The sequence below is a fragment of the Labrus bergylta genome, chromosome 3 (assembly GCF_963930695.1).
Source record: "Labrus bergylta chromosome 3, fLabBer1.1, whole genome shotgun sequence".
Lineage (NCBI taxonomy): Eukaryota > Metazoa > Chordata > Actinopteri > Labriformes > Labridae > Labrus > Labrus bergylta.
In genome coordinates, this window is record NC_089197.1 from 1020625 (window position 1) to 1046034 (window position 25410).

The following is a 25410-nucleotide window of genomic DNA, read 5'->3' on the forward strand; positions in this document are numbered from 1 at the left end:
TAACCCCTGTGATGAATTTCTTAAAGTTAATATTGGGGAGGAAATTATTTTTCATGATTTTGACATTTAGACTTTAGAACATCTGATCTTTGATTGTGAATACAGAAGATCTTTGTAGGATCATTTTGAAATTGGATTTCTGAAAAAGATTAACAGTCATCAAAGTTAGAATATATTATAATCATATATGGTATACTTCAGGAGTGACCTCTGTCAGAGTTATCGATCAGGAGGGATTCAGAAGAGAGTGAAAAGTGTGACAACAGGGCGGCTGTGGCTCAGTTGGTAGAGTTCGATCCCCAGCTGAGCAACATGTCCGTTGTGTCCTTGGGCAAGACACTTAACCCTGAATTGCTCCCGCTGCTTCAGTGGTGGTGTATGAATGGGATTAGTTACTTCTGATGATACTACATAGCGATCACTACCATCAGTGTGTGAATGTGTGGGTGTGACATGTGGTGTAAAAGCGCTTTGAGTAGTCGAAAGACTAGAAAAGCGCTACATAAGCTCATTTACCATTTACAACCGACCCTGGTCTCCCCTAAAGTCGCAGCTTCATCACACTGTCTCTCGTTTGACCGAAACTCGTCACCTCTAAAGGAATCATCTACACAAATGATTTGCAGATGTAGAAGAAGAAGTTAAGTATGTCCTACCTGTGTTTGAGAATCTCATCCTCGGTGTGTGCGTGGACATCGCCTCATTAAAACCAAAGAGACGAGAAATCAGTAAGAAGACGAATAAAGACGGTGGAGACATGTTTCAGTGTGTGTGTGTGTGTGTGTGTGTGTGTGTGTGTGTGTGTGTGTGTGTGTGTGTGTGTGTGTGTGTGTGAGTGTGTGAGTGTTTGAGGTGTTCAGGTAGAAATTTCCAATGTACAGCCAGGAGAGGGCGGTTCTTCATGGAAAGAAACTTTTGGCTGACGTCAGCCTATCAGAGCATACTTCCCATAGTAACTCTCCCTTCTTTGATGTTTATTGGTTTAGGCCAGGGATGTCAGACATATGTCCCGACAGCAGGTTTCATCCAGCCTGCGAAACGTTTTGGGAAGAAGGAGGAAATGTATTGAAAAATATTTTGAGATTTTTTATAAATTAAATATTTGTAATACGTATTTTCCCCAAATTGTATTAAAACCGATGTATAATGAGCAACGTAAAGGTTGATATCATGATACGAAAATTAATTAAACGGGGCACTTTGAACTATTTTCTCAGCAGGGAGTATCATAAAAAAGACGAGTGGACGAGCGCACGAGCTACTCCTGCATTACGCTGGTAATAGATCACATCAGAAAACAGACTGAACACCTGAGAGAGGTGACACAGAATGCAGGTTTTCAAGAGAGATTGAAGGGGCGATATTTCTTTAGATTTATTTGCTCACAAGTTGCCAGAATTGTATCAGAGCCACGGGACTTAACAACAGGCACACCGCTGCAGCTCGTGCAAATAAAAAACAATTCTCTCCTTCATGCGTAACGGCCCAGACCGTCTCCTCACATCCAGACTAAGTCTAGGTTGTGGACACCGGCGTTGAGCCTGATGCATCTCCCGACTAGTTTTACCTCTGGTTATTGTAAAAACAGTAAATTAAAATGAATATTAACTGATTTTATTTACAGATGGTTCATTTTTAGGTCACCCAGAGGTGAACGTGTTGATCACCTAACAGTTTCAGCGCGACATCACTTCTAAATGCAGTAGCCTGCTGTTGTGCCCAGTAGCGGAGCGAGTGTGGGGGCAGAAGGTGCGGCCGCCCCGGGGCCACTGTTGTCTCAAGGGGCCCACTTTGAGCCAAATTTAACATGCATTTTGTTATTTAGTGGAATTTTCTAATAAAGTTAGTTTGACTAGGTCTGAGTCTCTTTTCTTTTGCCGCATTCAAGACACACAATGTATTTTGTAGAGCAGAGAGGGGCCCCCCTCCACTGCCAAGGGGGTTCTCAACTTCGGCAGCAAACGGCACCAGCAGGGTGCTGTGGCCTGTTTGTAATGTCATTGATTCCACCTCTTAGCACCCACTTTGCTGGGCCCCCCAAGTACAAGTCTATACAAGTACCTTTTTTTGTCTTTTTTTCTAATCATACATAAGCCTATAAATCCATGTGTCAAGTTATAGTGATGTCTGCAAAATTAGTCCCGCCCACTTGAGGTCTCAATTGAACAAATTCGGCCCCCGACCCAATAGCACTTTGACACCCCTGGTTTAGGCAATTATAGATGTTTCTCATCTCTTCGTTACGACGTAGGATTAGGGCCACGTTAAAAACGGTTTTTCATTTTTTCATTTCGAGAATAATCTCGTAAATTAACGAGTTGGCGACCAGCCTGCGCGAAAATGATGAAAGTAGAACTCTTAAAGTAGCCTACCTATTTTCTTCGGAAAAGCCACAGTTTCTTGCAGTATCTTTCCAGGGTGCTGATATTTTAAAGACAATGTGAAGATGATGATGTGCCAAAAGCATGTGTAGTTTCATATCTGCATAAGTAAAGCCCCAACACAACTATTTGTGTCTGTTATCGGTCTGCCTTGTTAAAGTGTCTCATGTGCAGAGACAGTTTGTGCCCTGTTCATCATTTTACAGATAAACAAGGTCTTACAAGTTGAAGTTAAAACTTCTCTTGAACTGTTTTTACTGACTACACAGGGAAGTATCCTATTTCCTTATTATTGAAACCTTTAGGACAAGATGCTCCATGTTTGTTATTTGAGAACAGGATGCTCTTATGATATAGACTAAAATAAGCACTTTATTCTTTAAAGACTTTAAGGGTTCTCCTCTCATCATTTTCGCGCAGGCTGGTCTCGAACTCGTTAATTTACGAGTTTAATCTCGAAATTACAAAAAAAATGACGTGGCCCTAATCCTCCGTCCTACACTTCGTAATTATCTAATTATCAGTTATTTTGAATTTGGACTGCAGTACCAGTTTAAAACACTAGGTGTCAGAGTTACATATTGCTCCTTTCAAGTTTCTTATGCAGGAAAATACAATTTGTAATGTGATAATAAGTCATGAACTAAGTTTGAAGCAAAAGATTAATGTTTCAAAACAAACATCCCCAAACTTCACAAAAAGAATAAGAAGTCATTCTACAAACTGATACAGACACATTTACACTTCTTCTTCTTTTTCTTGTACTATTTCTAGAAAATAAATAAAGTGTCAGATTATCTCAAGAAGTTGGAAATATTGTCCCACATATCAGTGATAAGTGATGCTGCTCTCCTTTGTTTGCTGTTTGCAGAATGGAGGTGATGTTACCAGCTGCAGGATGCTCAAACGTCCAGCAGAGGGCGCTGCAGGTTTGTAGCTGTTCTTGTTTTAAACAGATGAAGCACAGACCTTCTCTCCTTGTGCATCACTGACAGAACACCGTTTTAAAAATGATTTGAACCCCTTTGTGAGTTTTTAATCTGACTCTTTCATACTTTATGCTTCATAAAGGAACGACAGACAGGGATTAAAAACAGAAATCATTATTAACGACCAAATAAGAAGATGAAGGTAGAAAATAATTTAGTTTTTCTTCTTCTGTTATCTATTCAGTACATTCAGTATCTCTTTTTGTGTTTGTAACTTTTTATTTAAATTTTGATGTAGAACAGGAATACATAGATTTGATATGCAGTGATGAGTAACCTCTAAAAATAAATCCTTTCATTTTCTATACCGACTATCCCGTTCAGGGTCGTGGGGGCCAGAGGCTCTGTCAAGCAGAAACCTCAGATGTTGAAAAATGAAGTCGATGCTGGAGTGTACAATCCTGCAGTTCCTCGAGTGTCCACTAGAGTCTGGCTGCAGAAGCACAGGAAGTCACATACACACCCATTCTAAAAAGCCTGTTTTTACAGCAGAGATGAACATGTTTACAGCCTGGTTCAAAAAACCAAATAGGTGTGATTAGCTCATGTCTGGATGGACACACACTGTACGGGGGGTGAATGTTTTGATGACTCATCAGTTTTGATTTGATGAAGGATAAGAGTTATTCACAATAAGGCGTGTAGCTGACCTGATTGACAGGTGGGCGCGGTGTAACGGTTTGTCAGGAGGTTTAAAACCCGCCTCAGCTCCAGCTCTCAGCCTGTCGTTTGGTTGACTGAAAGTTAGACTGAGACAGCATTTCCAGCATGGAGACCGCCATCGATGGGACTCCACACAAACACACCCCTCTGTGTGTGTGTGTGTGTGTGTGTGTATGTGTGTGTGTGTGTACTGTCCCCTCTGTGTGAATAAGATGACATAAGACATAAGGAGTTGGATTACATCATGTACCGGGGGGGGGCGTCGCCCCGCTGGACAGGAAACAGTGACAAGACACAGAATCGTATCAACACCTTATTAGAAACATGCAGAGGCTTTTTAGGTTGGGTACAATCACTTCTATCTGAACCACTTCTCTTGACCGCTTCCATCGCTGTAACACCTGTTGACCTGATAACTGCTCTCATATCTGACAAACTGAGGGGCGTCCAAAATGGCCATGTGGGGGGGTGTTTTAAAAGCGCCTACCTTCTCTGGTCCAAACAAATCCAGAGCATTCAGGAGCAGAATCTAAAGTTAGAAGGAGGACATACTGGCTGCTGCATTGTTGTCAGAGAAGCCAGCACTTCAACATAACATGTTTCCTTAATGTCTGATGTCATTTTTGTATTTGTGCAATTAAATAGTTTGATTAAAATATTTAACAAGAGTAAGAATGCTTTTGTAACAGAATAAATGCATGCACAAAGGGTTTTCAACACACATTCATTTTTGCAAAGTTAAGCTAAAATATGAGGCTACAAAAGATCCTAAATTAAGAGCAGTTTGGGAGTCAAAAGAGCCGACTCTCTGAAAAGAGCCGAACTTCCCATCACTATTAGACGTCAGCGCTGAGTTGAGTTTTCCCTCTGTGACTCTTGGATGTGTGTAAGATGGCCGGGTTTAAGGATCTTAAAGAGTTATTCAGTCGACGGCTGCTCGCTGCGGTTATCAGAGATATAACAGAAGAAAGAACAACAAGTGGATACGAAGAGGAGCTCCACCGACAAAGAAAACTGCTGGATGTGATTTTAACTCCTGAAATCAAGCTACAGAGAACAGGTTGGTTTTCTTTCCACTGCTGGAAACGTGTTTCCTGCTCATGTTTCAGATAGCAGAGCCTTTAGCTAACTTCCACAGACGCACACAGCACAGTGTTAGCTGCAGCTAGCTCCTGCTAACAACATCATTGAGTTTACTGGACTAAAAGACTCTTTAAGTCTTCACCTATTGAATCCAGCAACGGATCTGGTTATTGGAGATACGTTTTAGAAACCTTAACAATATGCTATTCAGTTGTATCTTTGGGCACACAAACTTCAGGCCACCCTCTGCATCAGACTGCGGTCAAGCCAGCCTCCACTTCAGAAACGATAGTTTATTCTATCTTCTTTACACGACGGCATCATGTCATTTCTGTCTCTACATGGTCGTTTACCATTCTCCTCTGCTCTCTGTGTCACACACGGCGGAGTTTCGGCCCGATGCCAGAGCCAGCCCTAACCATGTTGGTGCTCTAGGCAAGATTTCAGCAGTTGCCCCTCATATTGCAGACAGTTTGACCACCAAAGACAATAGTCATCAACTTAAAGAAAACTGGCATACAGCTTTATATTTAATAGAATGTCTTTATTTAAAAAATATAAAATACTTATAGACAAACATTTACAAAATGGTAATAACAATAATATTTCCTATAAGTAAATACAAAATAAAATAAATACAAATAACTAGTGAAAGAGAACAAAGAATATCAACCAGTGCAGGGAGCAGAAGTGGTCACAGACGGCCCAGGGACGGCAGGGGATGGATTAAAATGTTTTATGATTGCATCTGGAGAGAGAAAATGAGCATTTGTTAAACAATCTGCATTTCATAATATAGTGTGAACACAAAACATTATTTTCTGTTCAGAGCAGTACAGAAACGTCAGCATAGTTTTTCAGGTGAGCCCAAACGTTTTCCTAACAACCAGACCTACAGCATGCAAACATATCTATACAGAGAGGACTTCATGCACAAAATGCATTAATGCTCTCAGACATCGATACTGTAAAGGCAAGAGCTTAAAACTATTAATGACAACAGGAGGACGAAAATAAACATTTTAATCAATGAGGGTGAAAGCTAACTAAGTAAGATGTCAATAAATATAAAAGTAGGTTTTGTGTCCCAAACAATATAGCCTACTATACAAAAGAAGAAGTGTATTTCTTACACTGGTTATTTTCTTAACATGAATAATCTTAACCTAATAAAAGTACAGTGGAAATAACTAATGTTAACTCGAGCTAGGAAACACTGACGTTACTATCATCATCAATAACAAGCTAGCTTAAATACAACAGATAAATCATTGATCTGTGCAGCACGTTACCTCTGTGTCTTTTTCACATTTTCCTCCTCTTCTTCTTTTTCGTCCCTGGGCTCCGAAGGGCTTTGTTGTTGTTTTTTAATCAGTGTGGTCAGTGTCACTCACTTCTAATATGTTACCTGCCCTCCTCCTCCACAACGAGCAGGTAACGATCAGCTGTGTTGTGATGCGCAGGGCCAAGCAGGAGGCAAGAAAGTAGAGCCTTTTTAAATGTGATAGTTGTGTTTTCATGGCTTCTTTTGGATCATAACTAAATCAAAGCATGAAAATTATATTAGATGAATAATATTTAATGATATTTAAACGCATTTTTCCTTCTATTTCTTCTTCTTACCTTCAACTTTTCTGCCTCACTTATTTGGGGCACCAGCGGCGCCCCCTATGGAGGCTGGCGCCCCCTATGGAGGCTGGCGCCCCCTATGGAGGCTGGCGCCCCCTATGGAGGCTGGCGCCCCTAGCATTTGCCCACACTGCCTATGCCACGGGCCAGCCCTGCCCAATGCACACACACACACAGGTGAGCACACTTTCACCAGCGGAGGCCTGGGTGTGCACAATAATAAAAAGTCCTTAAGAACCATCAGAAAATAAAGTAGGCCGCTTATCTTACTTCAGACTTTTCTGGGCATGTCTCTCTCTCTCTGCCGTTACTCAGGAGATGCGCTGTGACCATGCTGCATTCAGGGGTGCTCAGACAATGAGAGATGCATTCAGGTGCGCTCAGAAAAGGGAGTTGCAGGAACAAAAACTAAGCTGGACAGACCGTTACAAGTTGAAATAATTGTTTTGACTGCTGTCATTAAAAGAAACACATGAACACCATGATCCCTTTAAGTGTCTGTGCCCCCCCCCCCCCCCCCCCCCCATGGTGTTTTCATGAATAAATTAAAGGAATCTTCTTTCTTCAGTCTCAATTTGTAAAATAAATCGTGAAAGAATTGTATCGTGAACCCAGTATCGTGAATCGTATCGTGAGTTGAGTGAATCGTTACATCCCTACATCAAAGTGTGTGTAAGAACGTAGTTTAATAACAAAAAGTCTCGATTTTTTTATATTAAAAAAAATGCAACTAGTGTTGCAATTTCCGCTTGCTTCTGCAATTTAATTGCAAAAAAACTCTCTGTTGGACACATATCTTATTCTTTCCTAAAGATTGAGCTAGCTCAGCACTTTGGTGTGTGAAGAGGTAGTATCTGACATAATCAGGAAGTGATCAGCAGCACATGGCTCATTTACATAACGCCAGCCTTTCTGTTCTACATACTGTCTGATCATATTCGCCGTTTTGGAAAGGAGCCACAGGTCGGATTCGAACCTTGGCTGCCCGCTCTCCAGGACTTCATGATGATGATGAGAAACCTCAATCTTCACAGCCTTAGACAAGTTCCTTATTTTCTTTCAAAATAAAGGTAGGTTTGTATCCAAAAAGGAAGTAAAGTAACCTAAGCTTAAGGCATTACAAAATAAAAGCATTAAAAACGTTTTTTAAATGCAAAATGAGTGAATTCCAAACATGATTAAAATGTGATCAATTCTAGTGAACTATTGATTTTCAGCCTTTAAAAATGAAATCATTTGACAGCCCTTACTAATATTTAAAAAGCAGTTTAAGGGGAGACAAACAAATGAAGGAGAAAGGAAGTGGGTGATCAGCTGGGGGAGTGTTAGCTGAGGCTGAATGCTTTGGTGAACAGGTGGTGTTAGAGGAGGTTGAAGCAGTGCAGATTTTGGCGGGGAGAGAGTTCCAGAGGGTGGGGGCTGGGTCACTGAAGGCTCTGTCACCAAAAGATAGCAGTTTGGTGTGGGGGGTGGAGAGCAGGCCTGTGGCTGAGGACCGCAGCTGTCGGGACGGGGTGTAGGGATGGAGGAGGTCGGTGAGGTATGGTGGGGCTAGACCACGGAGAGATTTGTAGGTGAGTAGGACGAGTTTATATTGAATGTGGGACTTAAACGGGAGCCAGTGGAGGTGAATGAGGGTGGGGGTGATGTGCTGCGAGGGCTTGGTGCGTGTGAGGACCCTGGCAGAGATGGAAGAAGGCGGATTTGGTGATGGACTTGATGTGGGATTTAAAAGAGAGGGTGGAGTCCAGGATGACGCCTAGGTTACGGACCTCGGGTGAAGGGCGAATGGAGCAGTCGTCCACAGTGAGAAGGAGATCTCAAACCTTCCTGAGCAGTGCCTTGGGGGCCACGACCATGAGCTCAGTCTTGCTGCTGTTGAGTTTTAGGAGATTGGAAGACATGCAGGTTTTGATGTCCTGCAGGCAGTTGACTAGTGACTGGGGGGGGGGGAGCTTAGTGGAAGGAAGGGTGCTGAGGTAGGGTTGTGTGTCATCGGCGTAGGAGTGGAAATTGAGACCATGTTGGCGGATTATCAGACAGAGGGGGAGCATGTAGACAGTGAAGAGAAGAGGGCCAAGCACAGAACCTTGCGGCACTCCTTGGTTAACTGGGGCTGGGGAGGAGCTTGAGTCGCTGATGGTGACAAACTGTTGCCTGTTGGAGAGGTAGGAGTGGAACCAGGAGAGAGCTGGACCAGAGACGCCAAGGTGTTCAGATAGGCGGTTGAGGAGGATGGTATGGGAGACTGTATCAAAGGCTGCAGAGAGGTCTAGGGGGATGAGGATGCTGATGGAGCCGGAGTCTGCTGCGATCTTTTTATTCCACTTAGAGCAGTTCTTCATCCTCGTCATCCTTCTCTGGGCAATCAAATAACTGAGCACTTACAACACGTGTCACCAAAAAAGGACATGATCTGGCGTGTCATCCTTCACATGCTCATCTACTGATGTCCCTGCTAACAGTGAGGTCATTTTTTCAGGTGTGACGCCGCAGGTTGTAAACGTGTTTATTACACGTGTTTAAAATCCAGACAGTCTTTTTTCCATATTGATGATGCTTCCACATTTAGGATGCATTAGTCATGAATTCTTGCCTACAAGCTTTGAGTGACACCACCATGTGTGTGCCTGTGCTCCATCTGTGGAGAAACTGTGTCTGGGAAACAGGCCAGATAAAGGCCGGTCTCCATAAAGTGACCTTAGTTGTCATGGTAACGGCCAGCCCTATCAGTGCAGCTGTGCTTCTGTCAAAACAGTGAGGGAATAACAGTGAACACAAGCAGAGGTTACTGTGCTCCTGGAGAAGCCTGGGACCTGGACATATGTTAGTTGCTCTGGAGTGGAATGCTTCCGATACTTTAAATGGTAAAATACACCTCTAGTGGAATCAATTAAGAATGATCTTCTGGGGGCACTGATGGCCTAGTGGTTTGTTAACGCCACCGAAGTATAGAGACTACAGTCCTCAAAGTGGGCCACCGAGGTTCGAACCCTTGGCTCTTTTCCCGCATGTAACCCCCCCCCCTCTCCATGGTCCTCTCTTTCTCTCCCCTGTCCTCTCTCTCTCTCTCTCTCTCTCTCTCTCTCTCTCTCTCTCTCTCTCTCTCTCTCTCTCTCTCTCTCTCTCTCTCTCTCTCTCTCTCTCTCCCCACTGTCATCTCTCTTTCTCCACTGTCCTGTCTCTCTCTCTCTCTCTCTCTCTCTCTCCACTGTCCTCTCTCTCTCCCCTGTCCTCTCTCTCTCTCCACTGTCCTGTCTCTCTAATAGGGGCATAAAAAGCCTAAAAGATGAATCTTAAAAAAAGGATTATTCTTGTATTTTGTATCTTTTCTCATTGAATCGGAGTAATCCTTCATAAACCTGCTAAGAAAGGAGTTACACACACAGTCCTTAGGCCAACAACAGTTAATGCATGAAGGGCTGTTTTTTTTCCCATAACATTTGATGTCTCTTTGTGTTTCTGCAGACGTCCAGGTGGTGAGTAAAGAGCAGCAGGAGTGGAGGCCCAGTCTGGACCAGGAGGACACTAAGCCCCCACACATTAAAGAAGAACATGAGGAACTGTGGATCAGTCAGGAGGAAGAACAGCTTCAAGGACTGGAGGAGGCTGATACCGCCAAGTTCCCCTTCACTCCTGTCTCTGTGAAGAGTGAAGATGATGAAGAGAAACCTCAGTCCTCACAGCTTCATCAGAGACAAACTGAACAGATGGAAACAGGAGTTGATGGAGAGGACTGTGGAGGAGCAGAACCAGAGAGAGACTCAGATCCAGAGAGACGTTTACAACCAGAGACTGAGGTCGAGACTGAAGACTCTTATGAACCTGAGACTGATGACAGTGATGATTGGAAGGAGACAAGAGAAGATCAGTCAGCTTTAAAACATGTGGAAAAAATGAAAAATAAACCAGCAGAAACTGATAAGAACCCTCACAGCTGCTCTGACTGCGGTAAAAAATTCAGTAGCAAGTCGTCTCTGAGCAGACACAAGATGATACACATAGAAGAGAGAGCCTTCAGCTGCTCCGAGTGTGGCAAAACATTCACGAAAAAATGGCGAGTGAACAAACACATGAAAATTCATACAGGAGGAAAATGTGTGAGCTGCTCAGAGTGCGGTAAACGTTTTAGAAACCAGAAATATCTAAAAATTCACATGAAAGTTCACACAGGAGATCAAATATTAAGCTGCTCTGAATGTGGTAAACGATTTTCCCAAAATGGGCATCTGATCCAACACATGAGAATGCACACAGGAGAGAGACCATTTAGCTGCTCTCAGTGCGGTAAAACATTTAGACAAAAGTGCACTCTGACAAATCACATGATCCTGCACACAAGCGAGAAACCCTTTAGCTGCTCTCAGTGCGGTAAAACATTTAGACACAAGTGCAGTCTGACAAAACACATGATCCTGCACACAGGAGAGAAACCCTTCAGCTGCAGGCTTTGTGAAAAAAGGTTCACTTGGCCATGCCAGGTAAAATTTCATAACTGTGTTGGTGTTCAGGCTTCAGAGCTCCATGGAAATCAAAGAGAGGCAGACAGAGGAGCTAATGGAGAGGCCTGTGGAGGAGCAGATCAAGGGAGGCATTTAAGAACAACGACTGAGGTCAAGACTGAAGACTCTTCTGGAGCTGAGACTGAAGACAGTGATGATGACTGGAGGGAGACTGGAGAACTTCCGTCAGTGATATGAAATGTACCACTGGTGAGAAACCACTGCTCTGAGTGTGCTGATACATTCAGTTAGCACCCCAAGAGACTCAAAAACTCGCACGAGAGAGAAACCATATAGTTGTTATTTTTTGTAGTCCCGTTTCTTTTAGAGATTTAAACGAGGTGTTATATTCCCCTTCCTCATTAGTCAATGCATTTTAAGACTGATTATTTCCTCAGCTCCTCCTTTAGCTTCTCCCTGCCTTTGATGTTTCTGGCGATGCAAAATAACATCTACTGTTTCCTGTTCCTGTCCACGATCACACAAACCTGACTGATGTTTACCTGTTAAGCGCGTCGTGTAATTTAACCCTGTGAGTCTTCGTCTCGTTAGGATTGTTTGCTTCCGCCTTGTTTTCACTCCTCTCACTTTGTGTTGAGTTTGATAAAGATGACGTCCTTCATGCTCTTCATCCCAGATCTCTTGCCAGGCAGACATGATTTTTTTACCTCCCTGATTGAATCTCTCATGTGGGCTGGTTTAGCCCTCTCCCCCTGTGAGCCACTGATACTAATGAACCTGACGACTGTTTGTGATTTCTGTCATCTAAAGAGGGAATCGTGTGTTTCATGAATTAAATCTAATCAGCATTGTGATGACTTAGACTGTAATGATACCAATGAAGATCATGATTTCTTTTTTCCAGCTCTCTTTTACTGATTTCAGTGAACTCTGACATCCTGTACTATAAGGTGCTTTTTATTTATTCATAAAATGTTTAAATAAACTTTTTAAAAATCTGACATGACTGTCTCTTTGACAACACTAGCCAAAGAGAACTTAGCACAAAACAAGACACAGAACAAAGCACAAAGCTGAACAGTTGACAAGGTAAAACAGGACAGAGTACAAAGATTAGAAAACACACAGCTGTTGAGAGCAATAAAAGCATAAAATACATTCATTATTCATTCATTTTATGACGTCTTCACAGCTTAAAAGCTGGTACTTTTAAAAAATTGACCAGTGATTTTAGAGACATTTAGTTGCAGGCAACACTCTCTCAGCCATGTTGTAACCTGAGCCATGGATCTGGTGAGCTTATCTGCAACATCTGCCTTGGATCTGCCATGTACAAATAAAACAGTATCATCTCTGTACATTATGGTTTCAACCTCAGGACAAATAGATGGAAGGTCATTAATGTAAAGGCTGAACAAGAGGGGACCAAGAATGGATCCTTGCGGGACACCAGTAGGTAACTACACCAACTTGGATCTATGATTATGGAAATTGACTGAGACCGGTTGGTTAAATATGATTCCACCCATTTCATTGCACCATCACAGAAATTATTATTGTAAAAATTGTGATATCTTGGTAAGGAGAACTTTATGATAGACAGTATCAAAGATCAAGAAATACTGCACCAACAACACCGCCCAAATCAAGAAAGACTTTTATTTTCTCTAAAAAAAGTAGCCGTGTTTGTCCCTAAAGCCAAACTGCATGGGGTGGAGAGAGGTGGAACTATTATCTAGATGGAAAATAATCTGCTCAATTACCCATTTCTCAGCAATTTTGGATGCTGTCGGGAGAATACTGATCGGCCTCCTGGGAATTCTATGAAATTCTGTTGCAGCCAAGGGTTTAAATTGCTTACTATTCAGCTTTTTGGCCATTATAATCAGATTATGATCAGACAGTCCTGTTAGCATATTACATGATTTTAAAAATTGAATTATTTGGAGGTAACTATTATAGTAAAAAGAAAAAAACATCTGGTTTAGTTACAGTGTGAACAGTACAGAGTCACCAAACCTCTAATCCCAGTCAAGCCTCAACTCCCAAGAAGAAGAGGAGCTCCCCAAATAGAGAGAAGTCTTAGTATTTAAACACAAAACACAATACAGATAACACTTAACATACGTCATGTTGCTTAGCAACAGAGAAGTTATCTCTTCTCTGAGAGGCCCAGTTGTACCATCTTTCCACCATCCCCAAGGACAACTCTTTAAGACTTCTAAAGAACAAGACACTTCATCATTGTATGAGCAGAGCACTCAGTTACACATTACACATAGTACACATTATTTTCCATTAGTTACATCTCATGGGACTCAAACGAAGGATTTTTAATTGGATAATGGATTTTATGAACACGAGATCGATTAAAGTTAAAAAAGGTGCTGAAATATATAAAATATGAAATATATATAATATATAAAATATGTTGTGGGGAGTGTGATAAGTTATTTTCAGTATTTGATAATATCCCAACAGGAAGATCATTGTTCGCGGAAAAAAAAAAGAATATGAATTGTGTTGTAAATAAAATTAAGGAAGGGATCAGTTTAGTTGAGAATTGGGGGTTAAAGTGTGGATTTCAATTCTCTGTGGAAAAAACAAAGATAATCTTTTCTCGTGGGGAGAATATTGGTTTGACATTGTATGGAAATAAGCTATAACGATTCATTTGATTTTTCAAGGGGAATATTTTGATGTCTGGTTGACATGGAAGAAACATTTTGTTGATTAATGTAAAAAAGTAATACATGTAATGAGATGTCTTGTAGGAGTGGATTGGGGAGCTGATGTTGCTGCCTTAAAATACACATGTGGTGTTAATTAGAACTAGGATTGGGTAAATGGACTTCAGCTTGTAAAGCACTTTTCTAGTCTTCTGACCACTCAAAGCACTTTTACACCTCCGCAGGTCACCTCCACATTCACTCTCTGATGACAGAGGTTGCTATGTAGTGAGACCATCAGAAGTAACAAGCGAGAACAAGTCGGGGGGAAGTGTCTTGCTCAAGGCCACATCGGACATGATGCTGCAGGAGCTGGGGATCGGACCCTTGACCTTCCAGTTGAGAGACGACGACTCTCCCCACTGAGCCACAGCACCCCTAAGTATTGAGTATGGGAGTGTGGTATATGGATCTGCAGCAAAAACAATACTTGCAAAGTTAGAAATGATTCAAATATGTATTGGGGCAGTTACATCATCTCATAATGTGCACTTCAGGTTGGTCATGGCTGAACTTGAGAGGACATAACAATAATAATAATAACTTAATTTATGTAGCACTTTTCAAGAGCAGAGTCACAAAGTGCTTTACAAAAGGAGGAGAAACAAGCAGAAAAAGCAAACAACAACCTCAACAATAAACAAATCAGATTCATCCAAAGCAAGTCTAAACAAATGGGTCTTAAGTTGCTTTTTAAAAGCGTCAACAGTGCCCACAAATCTTAAGCCCAAAGGCAGAGCATTCCTAAAAGTTGCCGCTACAACCTGAAAAGCACAGTCATGGAACAAATCAGAGTTAAAGGATTGCTCGGAAAAAGAGAACAATTATGTCCAGTTTGGGATGGATAGGGGATAGAGTGGCCAGAGATATGGGAGTGTATGACAAGACAACTGTTTTATGGCCACCAGTTCAATGTGGATGCTTGAGACAGCTGAAGAAGACTTGGAGCTTCTAAAGATAAAGGAAAAGAAAATAAATGTTGATTTAGTAAGTGAACAAAGATATGGAGAAAATGTACAAGTATACACAGATGGCTCTAAAGACCCTGTGACAAATGCGACAGGATCAGCTGTGTTCGTCCCAAAACATTGCACCTGTTACAGCATGGATAGCAAGTAGTGGAGAGCGCCCTCCATGGACTACCATCTCAGCTCACAGTCTAGCCACCAAGGCGTACCGGAGTCAGTGGAAGCGTCTCTACGTCTGGGATGGAGTCTTAGTCCGACGGTTTTACTGCCTGGATGATACCCAGTTCTATCCTATAAAATGACCAATGAAGAGTAAAATAATGTGGTTGCATACACACCCATAAACTAATACTGTTGAAGCAGTATCACAGCATTCAGTCTTTTTGGGTAAGGTCTTCTACTCAACCTTGAGGACTCAACTCAGGCACAGGTAATGGAGACTCCACTTGGATTTATCTTCACCGACTCGGACTTGAGTTTTTGGGACTCGAGACTCGACTCGGGTTAGAGGTTTGGTGACTCTGTTCTGTTCACACTATAACTAAACTATAATGCATTTCTATTGTTTCTGCTAACAATATGTTGCGTAAATCCAGAATGCCAGATGAAATCTACAGGTGTTGTCATTCAGTTTGTGATCAAAGGCTGCAGCAGTTTTGTGCCCAGTGGCCTCTGCACTCTTAATTAATCCTGTGCATGTTCAGGTGTCATTAAGATTTTCTTTATTTTGTATTCTGACTGCAGGATTCTTATCAAGGGCTAAAGGTTTTCAGTTAAATCAACCTGGACCTGATCTGACTGTGGTCACTCTGCATCAGGATCTGCTGAACTGCTTTTCTTTACCAAAGAGACTTTAGACACTTGACACAAGGTAACACAAGTAGATCAAAGTCTTTCTCACTATACATCAGTTTATTTATTACAAGGTGACACATGAGCTGTCTTTAGAACTTGCGCTACCCAACACAGAGGCCTCCAAGGAAACAAAGTGACAGAAAGAAGAGAAGATATCAGGAGAGAAGAAGAATCCTTACACTGTAACTGTATCATATAAACACTTTAAATTCAAACGTCATAGCTGATCCCAACTTACTAGTTCATATGTCAGCAATAAAACATCAATGTCAAAAAGTAGAAACAGATCTGTGATTATAATTGTGTCATATCCCTTTATAACAGCAGTTATACATCTGTTAGTCAATACATACATATGAATACACATTAATGATGTTGTTAACTTGGATTCCTTTGGATGAGTTTTACCATTGCACAGGATTAGCATTTGTCACCTCTGTGAATCATCATGTGTCTGGTCAGATATCTCTTAAAGGTAAACCTTTTACCACACTCAGAGCAGCTGAAGGGTTTCTCTCCTGTGTGAACCAACATGTGTCCGGTCAGACTTACTCTATTGTTAAAACTTTTACTGCAAACAGAGCAGCTGAAGGGTTTCTCTCCAGTGTGAATCATCACGTGTTTGGTCAGATATCTCTTGGAGCTAAACCTTTTACCACACTCAGAGCAGCTGAAGGGTTTCTCTCCTGAGTGAACCAACATGTGTCCGGTCAGACTTACTCTATGGATAAAACTTTTACTGCAAACAGAGCAGCTGAAGGGTTTCTCTCCAGTGTGAATCATCATGTGTTTGGTCAGATATCCTTGCTGGTTAAATCTTTTGCCACACTCAGAGCAGCTGAAGGGTTTCTCTCCTGTATGACTCATCATGTGTCTGGTCAGACTTACTCTATAGGTAAAACTTTTACTGCAAACTGAACAGCTGAAGGGTTTTTCTCCACTGTGAACCAACATGTGTGTGGTCAGACTTACTCTATGGATAAAACTTTTACTGCAAACAGAGCAGATGAAAGGTTTCTCTCCTGTGTGAGTCATCATGTGTTTGGTCAGATATTCTTGCAGGTTAAATCTTTTACCACACTCAGAGCAGCTGAAGGGTTTCTCTCCTGTGTGAATCGTCATGTGTGTGGTCAGATGCTCTTTTACGTAAAATCTTTTACCACACTCAGAGCAACTGAAGGGTTTCTCTCCTGTATGAACTAACATGTGTCTGGTCAGATTTCCTCTATTGTTAAAACTTCTACTGCAAACAGAGCAGCTGAAGGGGTTTTCTCCTGTATGAACTAACATGTGTCTGGTCAGAACATGTTTTCGGAGGAATCTTTTACTGCAAAAAGAGCAGCTGAAGGGTTTCTCTCCTGTATGAACCAACATATGTCTGGTCAGATTTCCTCTAATGTTAAAACTTTTACTGCAAACAGAGCAGCTGAAGGCTTTCTCTCCTGTATGATCTAACATGTGTCTGGTCAAAAGATCTTTTCGGTTGAATTTTTTACTGCAAACAGAGCAGCTGAAGGGTTTCTCTCCTTCATGAACTAACATGTGTCTGGTCAGATTCCCTTTTCGGTTAAATCTTTTACCACACTCCGAGCACCTATGTGGTCTCTTACCAGTCTTTAGTTTCTTATTTTTCAAGTTTAATTCTGACAGATGTTCTCCTGTCTCTTTCCAATCATCACTGTCATCAGTCTCAGGTTCATCAGAGTCTTCTATCTCAACCTCAGTCTCTGGTTGTGAATGTCTCTCTGGATCTGAGTCTCTCTCTGGTTCTGCTCCTCCACAGTCCTCTCCATCAATGCCTGTTTCCATCTGTTCAGTTTGTCTCTGATGAAGCTGTGAGGACTGAGGTTTCTCTTCATCATCTTCACTCTTCACAGAGACAGGAGTGAAGGGGAACTTGGCGGTATCAGCCTCCTCCAGTCCTTGAAGCTGTTCTTCCTCCTGACTGATCCACAGTTCCTCATGTTCTTCTTTAATGTGTTGGGGCTTAGTGTCCTCCTGGTCCAGAATGTGGCTCCACTCCTGCTGCTCAGGTGGAAGCTCTTCTTTACTCACCAATAGTTGCTGGCCATCTGCAGGACACAGTTAACAAACATTAACGGTATTTAAACTGTTTTTTTTATATTAATAAGGGCTGTCAAATGATTTAATTTTTAAAGGCTGAAAATCAATAGTTGATTGGAATTGATCACATTTTAATAATGTTTGGAATTCACTTATTTTGCATTTAAAAAATAGTGTGTTAAGTGTTTAATGCTTTTATTTTGTAATATTCATGAGAGCAACCCATCCGGGTACTTTGCCCAAACAATGCCGGCCCCGCCCCTTTCTGGGTGAAATCATTCCATCTGAATGAATGGCAGTTAATGGACAAGTTGGGGTCTTTACTGATTTAAAGTCTTAAAAAATGAAAACCGTACTTTAAAATTGCAAGTATGAGCCTAAATCTGATGACCAGTGATGTAAACATTTAAAATATGACATTTCTGAACAGAGATCGGCATCATAACGGTATAAAATTAACCGTGTACGTGAGTGTTTGTTCAATCTCTCTCCGTCAAACTGCTCAAACGAGTCATAAACTGACTTTAAACACCTGAGTAATTATTAACCGTGTTACCCGAGAGGGATCTTTATTTTTAAATAATATTTATTTGTAATAGTTTCTAACAGTGTTCATAGCTGTAATGGAGTGGTTCCAGACATTTATTTTAGAGAAAAGGGGACATAAACTCTGAGTTATCAGCTGATTTAGAAAAGAGTAACATAAGTAAGGTCACCTGGATGATATTAAAACCTTTCGTATTCATACGTGAGTGTAAATAATGATGAGTGGGGCGAGACGAGGTGTTATATCGAGCTAGCAAACTTTTTATTTTGACATTTATTTTTCAGTAAGAGGATTTGGTGTAGTGTTCCTTCGTTTAGAGACATTTTCACCAACATATTTATGTGACTTAACAGTTGAAACGTTGTTAAAGGTGCCATATTCTTCTTTTTCTGGTTTTATATGCTCTTTAGTGTGTTTTCTAAGTGTCCTGTACATGTTTAGGCACATCTATGTGCAAAAATTCAAAGTCCGCGGAAACGTGGCTTCTCCTACGTCCTCCTGTAGCATTAGCTGCATGTAGCGCTCGGTTCTAGCCCCCCTCGATAAAAATTTATCAGTGTGACGTTATTGTCAGTGTGATGTCACTGATCTAAGCCCATTGGCCCGTAGTGGCAAACCCAGCAGCGCATGTTGAAATTTCTGAGAAGCGTGCTGAGCAACTGACCAATAACGACAGAGCGGCTCGGCAGACCAATCAGAGTAGACTTGGCCCACGTGGGGTCTAACAGTGTGGGCTCAGCAGAGTGTAGCTGACGGACTCAGAGCGTAGAGGGAGCAAGGAGGAGCAGTTCATGAAAACAGACACTTTTTTTTTAACTTTAGCTATTGTGAACGTACAAAAGTAGGAACATAGATTAAATATACGAACCCCAAAAAGGGCAGAATATGGGCTCTTTAATACGTTAGTGAATGAATGTGTGAAGAATCTGTTAAGACTTCTCTTCTGTCACGGAGCGATCGCTGCCTTAAAGCTAGCAGGAACATGACAGCGGTCCCACAATTTACCACTTTAATCCTCTCTAGTTTCAGTCCAAACACACAGAGTTCTTCTTTTACCCTCCTTTGTCCTTTGTAAATGAAAACCTGATACTAAATTGTGTTTTTAAAATAGTTTGAAGTACAAAAAGCTTCGCAATCATGTTTAATCGCACAGCTACCAGTGTTTTCTAATCTACCGCCGATACATTCTCGGGGTTTCACCCAAACGGGGGAGTGGTCACTCTGGCGAGCCGGAAGTGACGTTCGACTGCTCTTATGAGTGTTTAGGTTACCTTTATTTTGAAAGAAAATAAGGAACTTATGGTAGACGTAAGATACTATATTAACTTAACCACGGAAAAAAGGAACTTGTTAAAAAAAAAAGTCAAAATAAATGAAACCAGCGGAGAGGTTGTGTAAAAAAAAGTGAGGGCACCGGTAGCCAAAGGCTGTGAGGACTGAAGTTTCTCCTCATCATCATTAAGTCCTGGAGAGCGGGCAGCCCGGGTTTGAATCTGACATGTGGCTCCTTTCCCACAAGTCATTCCCCACTCTCTCTCCTTGGTTTCTGATTCTGTCCTATCTCTAAGGGATGCGTACAAAATTCCATAAATACATCAACAAAAAGTGAAATGTTTGATGTCACAGGGATATTATTTCACTGCTTTTTTCCATCACTGCAGATACTGTCATTAAAAAACTGATTAACGTGTTAACGTTAACAGCCCTACTTTTAATATTTTAATTGACATGATCAATAGAAGCATGATAAGTTAATGCTACATTTCTATCCTGTCCTGTGTACTTGTTGCTGTGGATGATGACATTTCAATTCTGTTGAAGAGAATGAATGGATTCTCTGTTACGATAGTTGGGAGAGAGATTGCTGTTGGGCGAGCTGAGCTACAGTAAAGCTGGCGCACTGTGCTGTCAATGAGGTTGAAACAGTGTGCTTTCAAATGAATTTAGAGACTATCAGCCCCACAGGAACCTCCTGACCTTTCTACCTTGGTTTCTAGGATTTTTCTATCTCAATTTGAAATTCTTCTACGGCTATGAAATGAGTAGTAACTCTCTGAGCAGAAGCAGTGTCAGTCACAGTGGATGAGCTCAATGAAGGAAAGATGGACATCCTTCACAAGATGTCTGGCTTTTACCTGGGTGAAAGTTGACTTCCTGTCTTTCACTTGTTGTCCAACCTTGAGTGGCTTTTTTAAAATGGGTTGAATTTGCAGAACAGGGCTTACCATGTTCCACTCAGGGCTGATGTGATGGGCAGTCACTATGCAAGCAGCTCTCAGGGCAAGAGCCTGAGAGGATAATAATACAGTTATCAAGTATGGCAATATTTCCACATTTCTTCTATAAATATGTAACAAGTAGACAAGATTCACCAGCAACTGACTCCAAACATCTCATCTCTCCCAGTCTTCTTACCCCCTCTCTCTCGCTCACTTTCAAGTTTCAAACTTCCTGCTGTTGCTGAAATATCTGACCTCATTCGGAAATCGAAACCATCTACCTGTCCATTAGACCCTCTTCCTACTGTGCTGGTAAAAGCATCCATTCCTCCCTCACCTTTAGTCTTGTTCCCATTTCTTTCAAGTCAGCTTCAATAACCCCTATACTTAAGAAATCTGCTGCAGACACAAATGACTTCAATAACTTTCGTCCTATCTCTAATCTACCCTTCCTATCCAAAATTCTTGAAAAAACAGTTGCATCTCAGATTCACACTCATTTGTCTGACAATAACCTCTATGAACAGTTCCAGTCTGGTTTCCGCCCCCTCCATAGCACAGAGACAGCATTGGTAAAAATCACTAATGACCTCCTCATGGCAGCTGATTCCGGACTTCTAACCATCCTCATCCTCCTTGATCTAAGTGCAGCCTTCGACACCATCTCCCATCACACACTCCTTGACAGACTTGCCTCCATTGGAATCACTGACACACCCTTGCACTGGTTTTCATCCTATCTCTCTGGTCGCACTCAGTTCACTCAACTCGGAACCTTCAAATCCCAGCCATTTCCAGTCACTACCGGTGTTCCTCAGGGTTCTGTCCTGGGCCCCTTCTGTTCATCATCTACCTCCTTCCTCTTGGCCATATCTTCCGTAAGTATAACATCCAGTTCCATTGCTATGCGGATGACACCCAGCTCTACCTATACACCAAACCCACCTCCTCCCTCCCGCCCACTTCCCTGACTGATGGCCTGCAAGAAATCAAATCCTGGTTCACCTTCAACTTCCTCAAATTAAACAGTGACAAAACTGAGCTTCTCCTCATCGGCACCAAATCAACAATCTCTAAACTCAACAGTTTTTCTCCGGCTATTGAACACTCCTCAGTTTCCCCTTCCCCTCAGGTTAAGAGTCTGGGTGTCATCCTTGACAGCACACTATCATTCCAAGCTCACATCAATAACGTCACCCAGTCTGCTTATTTCCATCTACGTAACATTAATCGCATCCGCCCGTCCCTCACTCCCAGCAGTACCGCCATCCTCGTCAACACCCTGGTTACATCCCGAATTGACTACTGCAACTCCCTTCTCGTTGGTCTACCTCTCAAGTCCATCCACAAACTTCAACTGGTCCAGAACTCTGCCGCTCGCATCATCACCAGAACGCCCTCTGTTAATCACATCACCCCTGTCCTACAGCAGCTTCATTGGCTCCCGGTTAAACATCGCATCACCTTCAAAATTCTGCTCCTCACCTTCAAGGCCATCCACAACCTCGCTCCGCTTTACATCTCTGAACTCCTGCACATCAACACACCTACTCGCACTCTCAGGTCTTCTTCTTCCATTCAACTCACTGCACCACCCGCCCGCCTGTCCACCATGGGGTCCAGGGCCTTCAGCCGCTCTGCCCCCCACCTCTGGAGCTCCCTCCCACCACAAATCTGTAATATCGACTCTCTCTCCATTTTCAAATCTCATCTCAAAACACATCTTTTTAAACTGGCATATTCAGTCTGATCATTCTCCACCTGGTCTCATAACTCCTTTACATCCTGTACATTTGTGTTTTTAATGTTAATTTCATCGTTGTGTTGTTACTTTATTGTTTTTATCTCTGCTCTGTAAGGTGACCTGGAGAGTTTTGAAAGGCGCCTTTAAATAAAATGTATTATTATTATTATTAACATTATCAATACATTAACCTGATGTGTTGCTCCTGCTGATTGTCATTAAGTTTATATTCCCTCTGGGCTACCTTCTTGCATGTGTTGACCAGCTGACACTTCAATGTTGCCTGAGATAATAATGAACCAGAAAGCTGTAGAAAGTTACCTTCAAGCTAGCACACATTTCTGTCAACAATTTTACATATGGCTACCAAACGGTAAATATGATCAGACAGTATGTTGAACAGAAAAGCTGGCGTTGTGTAAATGAGCCATGTGCTGCTGATCATTTTGTGATTATGACAAATACTGCCTTTTCACACACCAAAGTGCTGAGCTAGCTCAATCTTTAGGAAAGAATAAGAGCGAAGACGCTGGCTTGTATGTCGCCGGCTTCAGACCCCACCACAGCACAGAAATCACCCTCATTAAAATCACCAATAACCTCCTCATCGCTGCAGACTCCGGATCCATCAGCATCCTCATCCTCCTAGACCTCTCTGCAGCCTTTGATACAGTCTGTATCCGAATTGCCAAGTACCTACTCAATCTGTCAGTAGGGAGTAGGCAGTACCTACTATCCGTGCTGTATACTGTTAGTACCTACTATTCAGTATGCGCGCACAGTAGGCAGATATTTGTTCCTACTTCTTCTGATTCATTCAGTAAGGAAGTGGCATCATTTATGTTACCCGAACCGGCCGCATTCACCCCTTTTTTTTTTTGTTTAGCTTTATTCAAGAAGAGTAATGCTCATATACAGTCAGGTAAACAAAAAACAATATCACAATGTAAATCAAGTAAAAGGCAAATTAAATAACTAAATAACATACAGTAGCCTTCATAAAGAAAAGTACAAATGAAAGACAATAATATACAGAATATAAAGTAAAATAAACCAATAAAGACACATTTAAATAGTGAAATCATTATTTAAATAGAGGGGGAAAGGTTTTATAATAATGCAGACATTTGTTATATTTTCTATTGTGAAGACTTAAAGAGTCTTTTAGTCCAGTAAACTCAATGATGTTGTTAGCAGGAGCTAGCTGCAGCTAACACTGTGCTGTGTGCGTCTGTGGAAGTTAGCTAAAGGCTCTGCTATCTGAAACATGAGCAGGAAACACGTTTCCAGCAGTGGAAAGAAAACCAACCTGTTCTCTGTAGCTTGATTTCAGGAGTTAAAATCACATCCAGCAGTTTTCTTTGTCGGTGGAGCTCCTCTTCGTATCCACTTGTTGTTCTTTCTTCTGTTATATCTCTGATAACCGCAGCGAGCAGCCGTCGACTGAATAACTCTTTAAGATCCTTAAACCCGGCCATCTTACACACATCCAAGAGTCACAGAGGGAAAACTCAACTCAGCGCTGACGTCTAATAGTGATGGGAAGTTGGGCTCTTTTCAGAGAGTCGGCTCTTTTGACTCCCAAACGGCTCTTAATTTAGGATCTTTTGTAGCCTCATATTTTAGCTTAACTTTGCAAAAATGAATGTGTGTTGAAAACCCTTTGCGCATGCATTTATTCTGTTACAAAAGCATTCTTACTCTTGTTAAATATTTTAATCAAACTTTTTAATTGCACAAATACAAAAATGCAAATACAAAATAAATACAAAAAACTGCAAACAAATCCACAGAACAGAACCAGAACTCTTTAATCTATGAATATGATATTAATATGAATGTCCTCAGTGCAGGTTGGCCTTGCGAAAAATTAGATGCCTCAGCTTGGATGGGCGATTCCTTGGGCGATTCCTTGGATGGGCGATTCCTTCTTACTGTAAGTATCTGCCCTGTTTTTGAGAAGATTCTCTCAGAAGGAACAGATGTTGCCACAATACACAGTCTCCCCTCCATCACCTTCACCAGGTGTGGGAAGACTGAGGCCTTGGCCTGCCACCATCCTCAAGATAGGATCTCGACTCCATTACAGCATCAGCTGTAGGATTTCTCCTAGCAGCATCTCCTTTAGCTCTTTCATCAGAACCTCCAAACAGGTTTAAAAGTTCAGAATTTTTCGGTCCATGGCTGAACATAGAGCCACAACCAATTCCTTTACTTTCTGCACGGTTACTGGCCATGCTGGCCAATCAAAACAAAGTTCTACCATGAGCAGAGCTGGGGCTAACCCACTGTGAGAGCTAAGCAGTGAAAGGAAAAAACTGGGAGCCGGCTCTCACTCAATGAGTTGGCTCTTCTGATTCACTACAAAGCACCGCATCTTTTGAGCATGACACATCACTAGTTTGAAAGGTTAGTCATGGCCCACATCAAATCCACCGTTACCTCGGTTTGCATACCGAGGCAACAGATCCACGAGGATGCCATCTGTTCTGCTCTTCACCCAGCCCTCACCCACCTGGACACCAAAAACTCATACGTCAGAATGCTGTTCATAGACTTCAGTTCAGCATTCAACACCATCATCCCTCAGCAGCTGATCAGCAAACTGGACAAGCTGGGGCTCAGCACTTCCCTGTGCAACTGGCTGCTGGACTTTCTCAGCGAGAGGCCTCAGACAGTGCGGGTCGATGGCAGCACATCAAAAACCATCGTCATGAGCACTGGGGCCCCCCAGGGTTGTGTGCTCAGCCCCCTGCTCTTCACGCTGCTGACCCACGACTGCGCTCCATCCTTCAGCAGCAACCACATTGTGAAGTTCGCGGACGACACAACAGTGGTTGGTTTCATCTCCAACAACGATGAGACGCACTACAGGATAGAGGTCAGCCAACTGGCCACGTGGTGCAGAGACAACAACCTCTTCCTGAATGTCGACAAGACCAAGGAGGTTGTTGTCGACTTCCGGAGAGTCCCCACTCCTAAACCCCCACTGACCATCGACGGTGCTGCTGTGGAGAGAGTGAGCAGCACCAAGTTCCTAGGGGTTCACATCAGTGAGGATCTCTCCTGGACAACC

General features: G+C 42.2%; 2 protein-coding genes and 1 long non-coding RNA gene across 3 annotated transcripts in view; 1 reads left to right on the top strand and 2 right to left on the bottom strand.

The window, feature by feature from the left end:
- Positions 1-810, bottom strand: part of LOC136178527 (uncharacterized) — a 142577-nt gene extending 141767 nt beyond the window's left edge. The window contains exon 1 of the long non-coding RNA XR_010665926.1: positions 657-810. This is a non-coding gene — a long non-coding RNA (uncharacterized lncRNA). The remainder of the gene's footprint in view (positions 1-656) is intronic.
- A 4074-nt stretch (positions 811-4884) lies between these two features.
- Positions 4885-12209, top strand: LOC136178524 (zinc finger protein 85-like). Its single transcript, XM_065952420.1, has 2 exons — positions 4885-5093; positions 10214-12209. The coding sequence occupies exons 1-2, from the start codon at positions 4925-4927 to the stop codon at positions 11443-11445; spliced, it is 1401 nt and encodes a 466-aa protein (XP_065808492.1). The 5' UTR covers positions 4885-4924; the 3' UTR covers positions 11446-12209.
- Positions 12210-15768: 3559 nt separating this feature from the next.
- On the bottom strand, positions 15769-23846 carry LOC136178520 (zinc finger protein 345-like). Its single transcript, XM_065952413.1, has 2 exons — positions 23644-23846; positions 15769-17832 (listed from the first exon to the last, which is right to left on the bottom strand). Exons 1-2 carry the CDS (start codon positions 23810-23812, stop codon positions 16181-16183), a joined length of 1821 nt encoding a protein of 606 aa, XP_065808485.1. The 5' UTR covers positions 23813-23846; the 3' UTR covers positions 15769-16180.
- Positions 23847-25410: the final 1564 nt, after the last annotated feature.

Bases quoted from the DNA above. Each gene is read 5' to 3' on its own strand.
- LOC136178524 (XM_065952420.1), top strand. From the start codon at position 4,925: ATGGCCGGGTTTAAGGATCTTAAAGAGTTATTCAGTCGACGGCTGCTC. The intron at 5,094-10,213 runs GTTGGTTTTCTT...GTGTTTCTGCAG, and splicing joins AATCAAGCTACAGAGAACAG to ACGTCCAGGTGGTGAGTAAA.
- LOC136178520 (XM_065952413.1), bottom strand. From the start codon at position 23,812: ATGGCCGGGTTTAAGGATCTTAAAGAGTTATTCAGTCGACGGCTGCTC. The intron at 17,833-23,643 runs GTTGGTTTTCTT...TGTGTCCTGCAG, and splicing joins AATCAAGCTACAGAGAACAG to ATGGCCAGCAACTATTGGTG.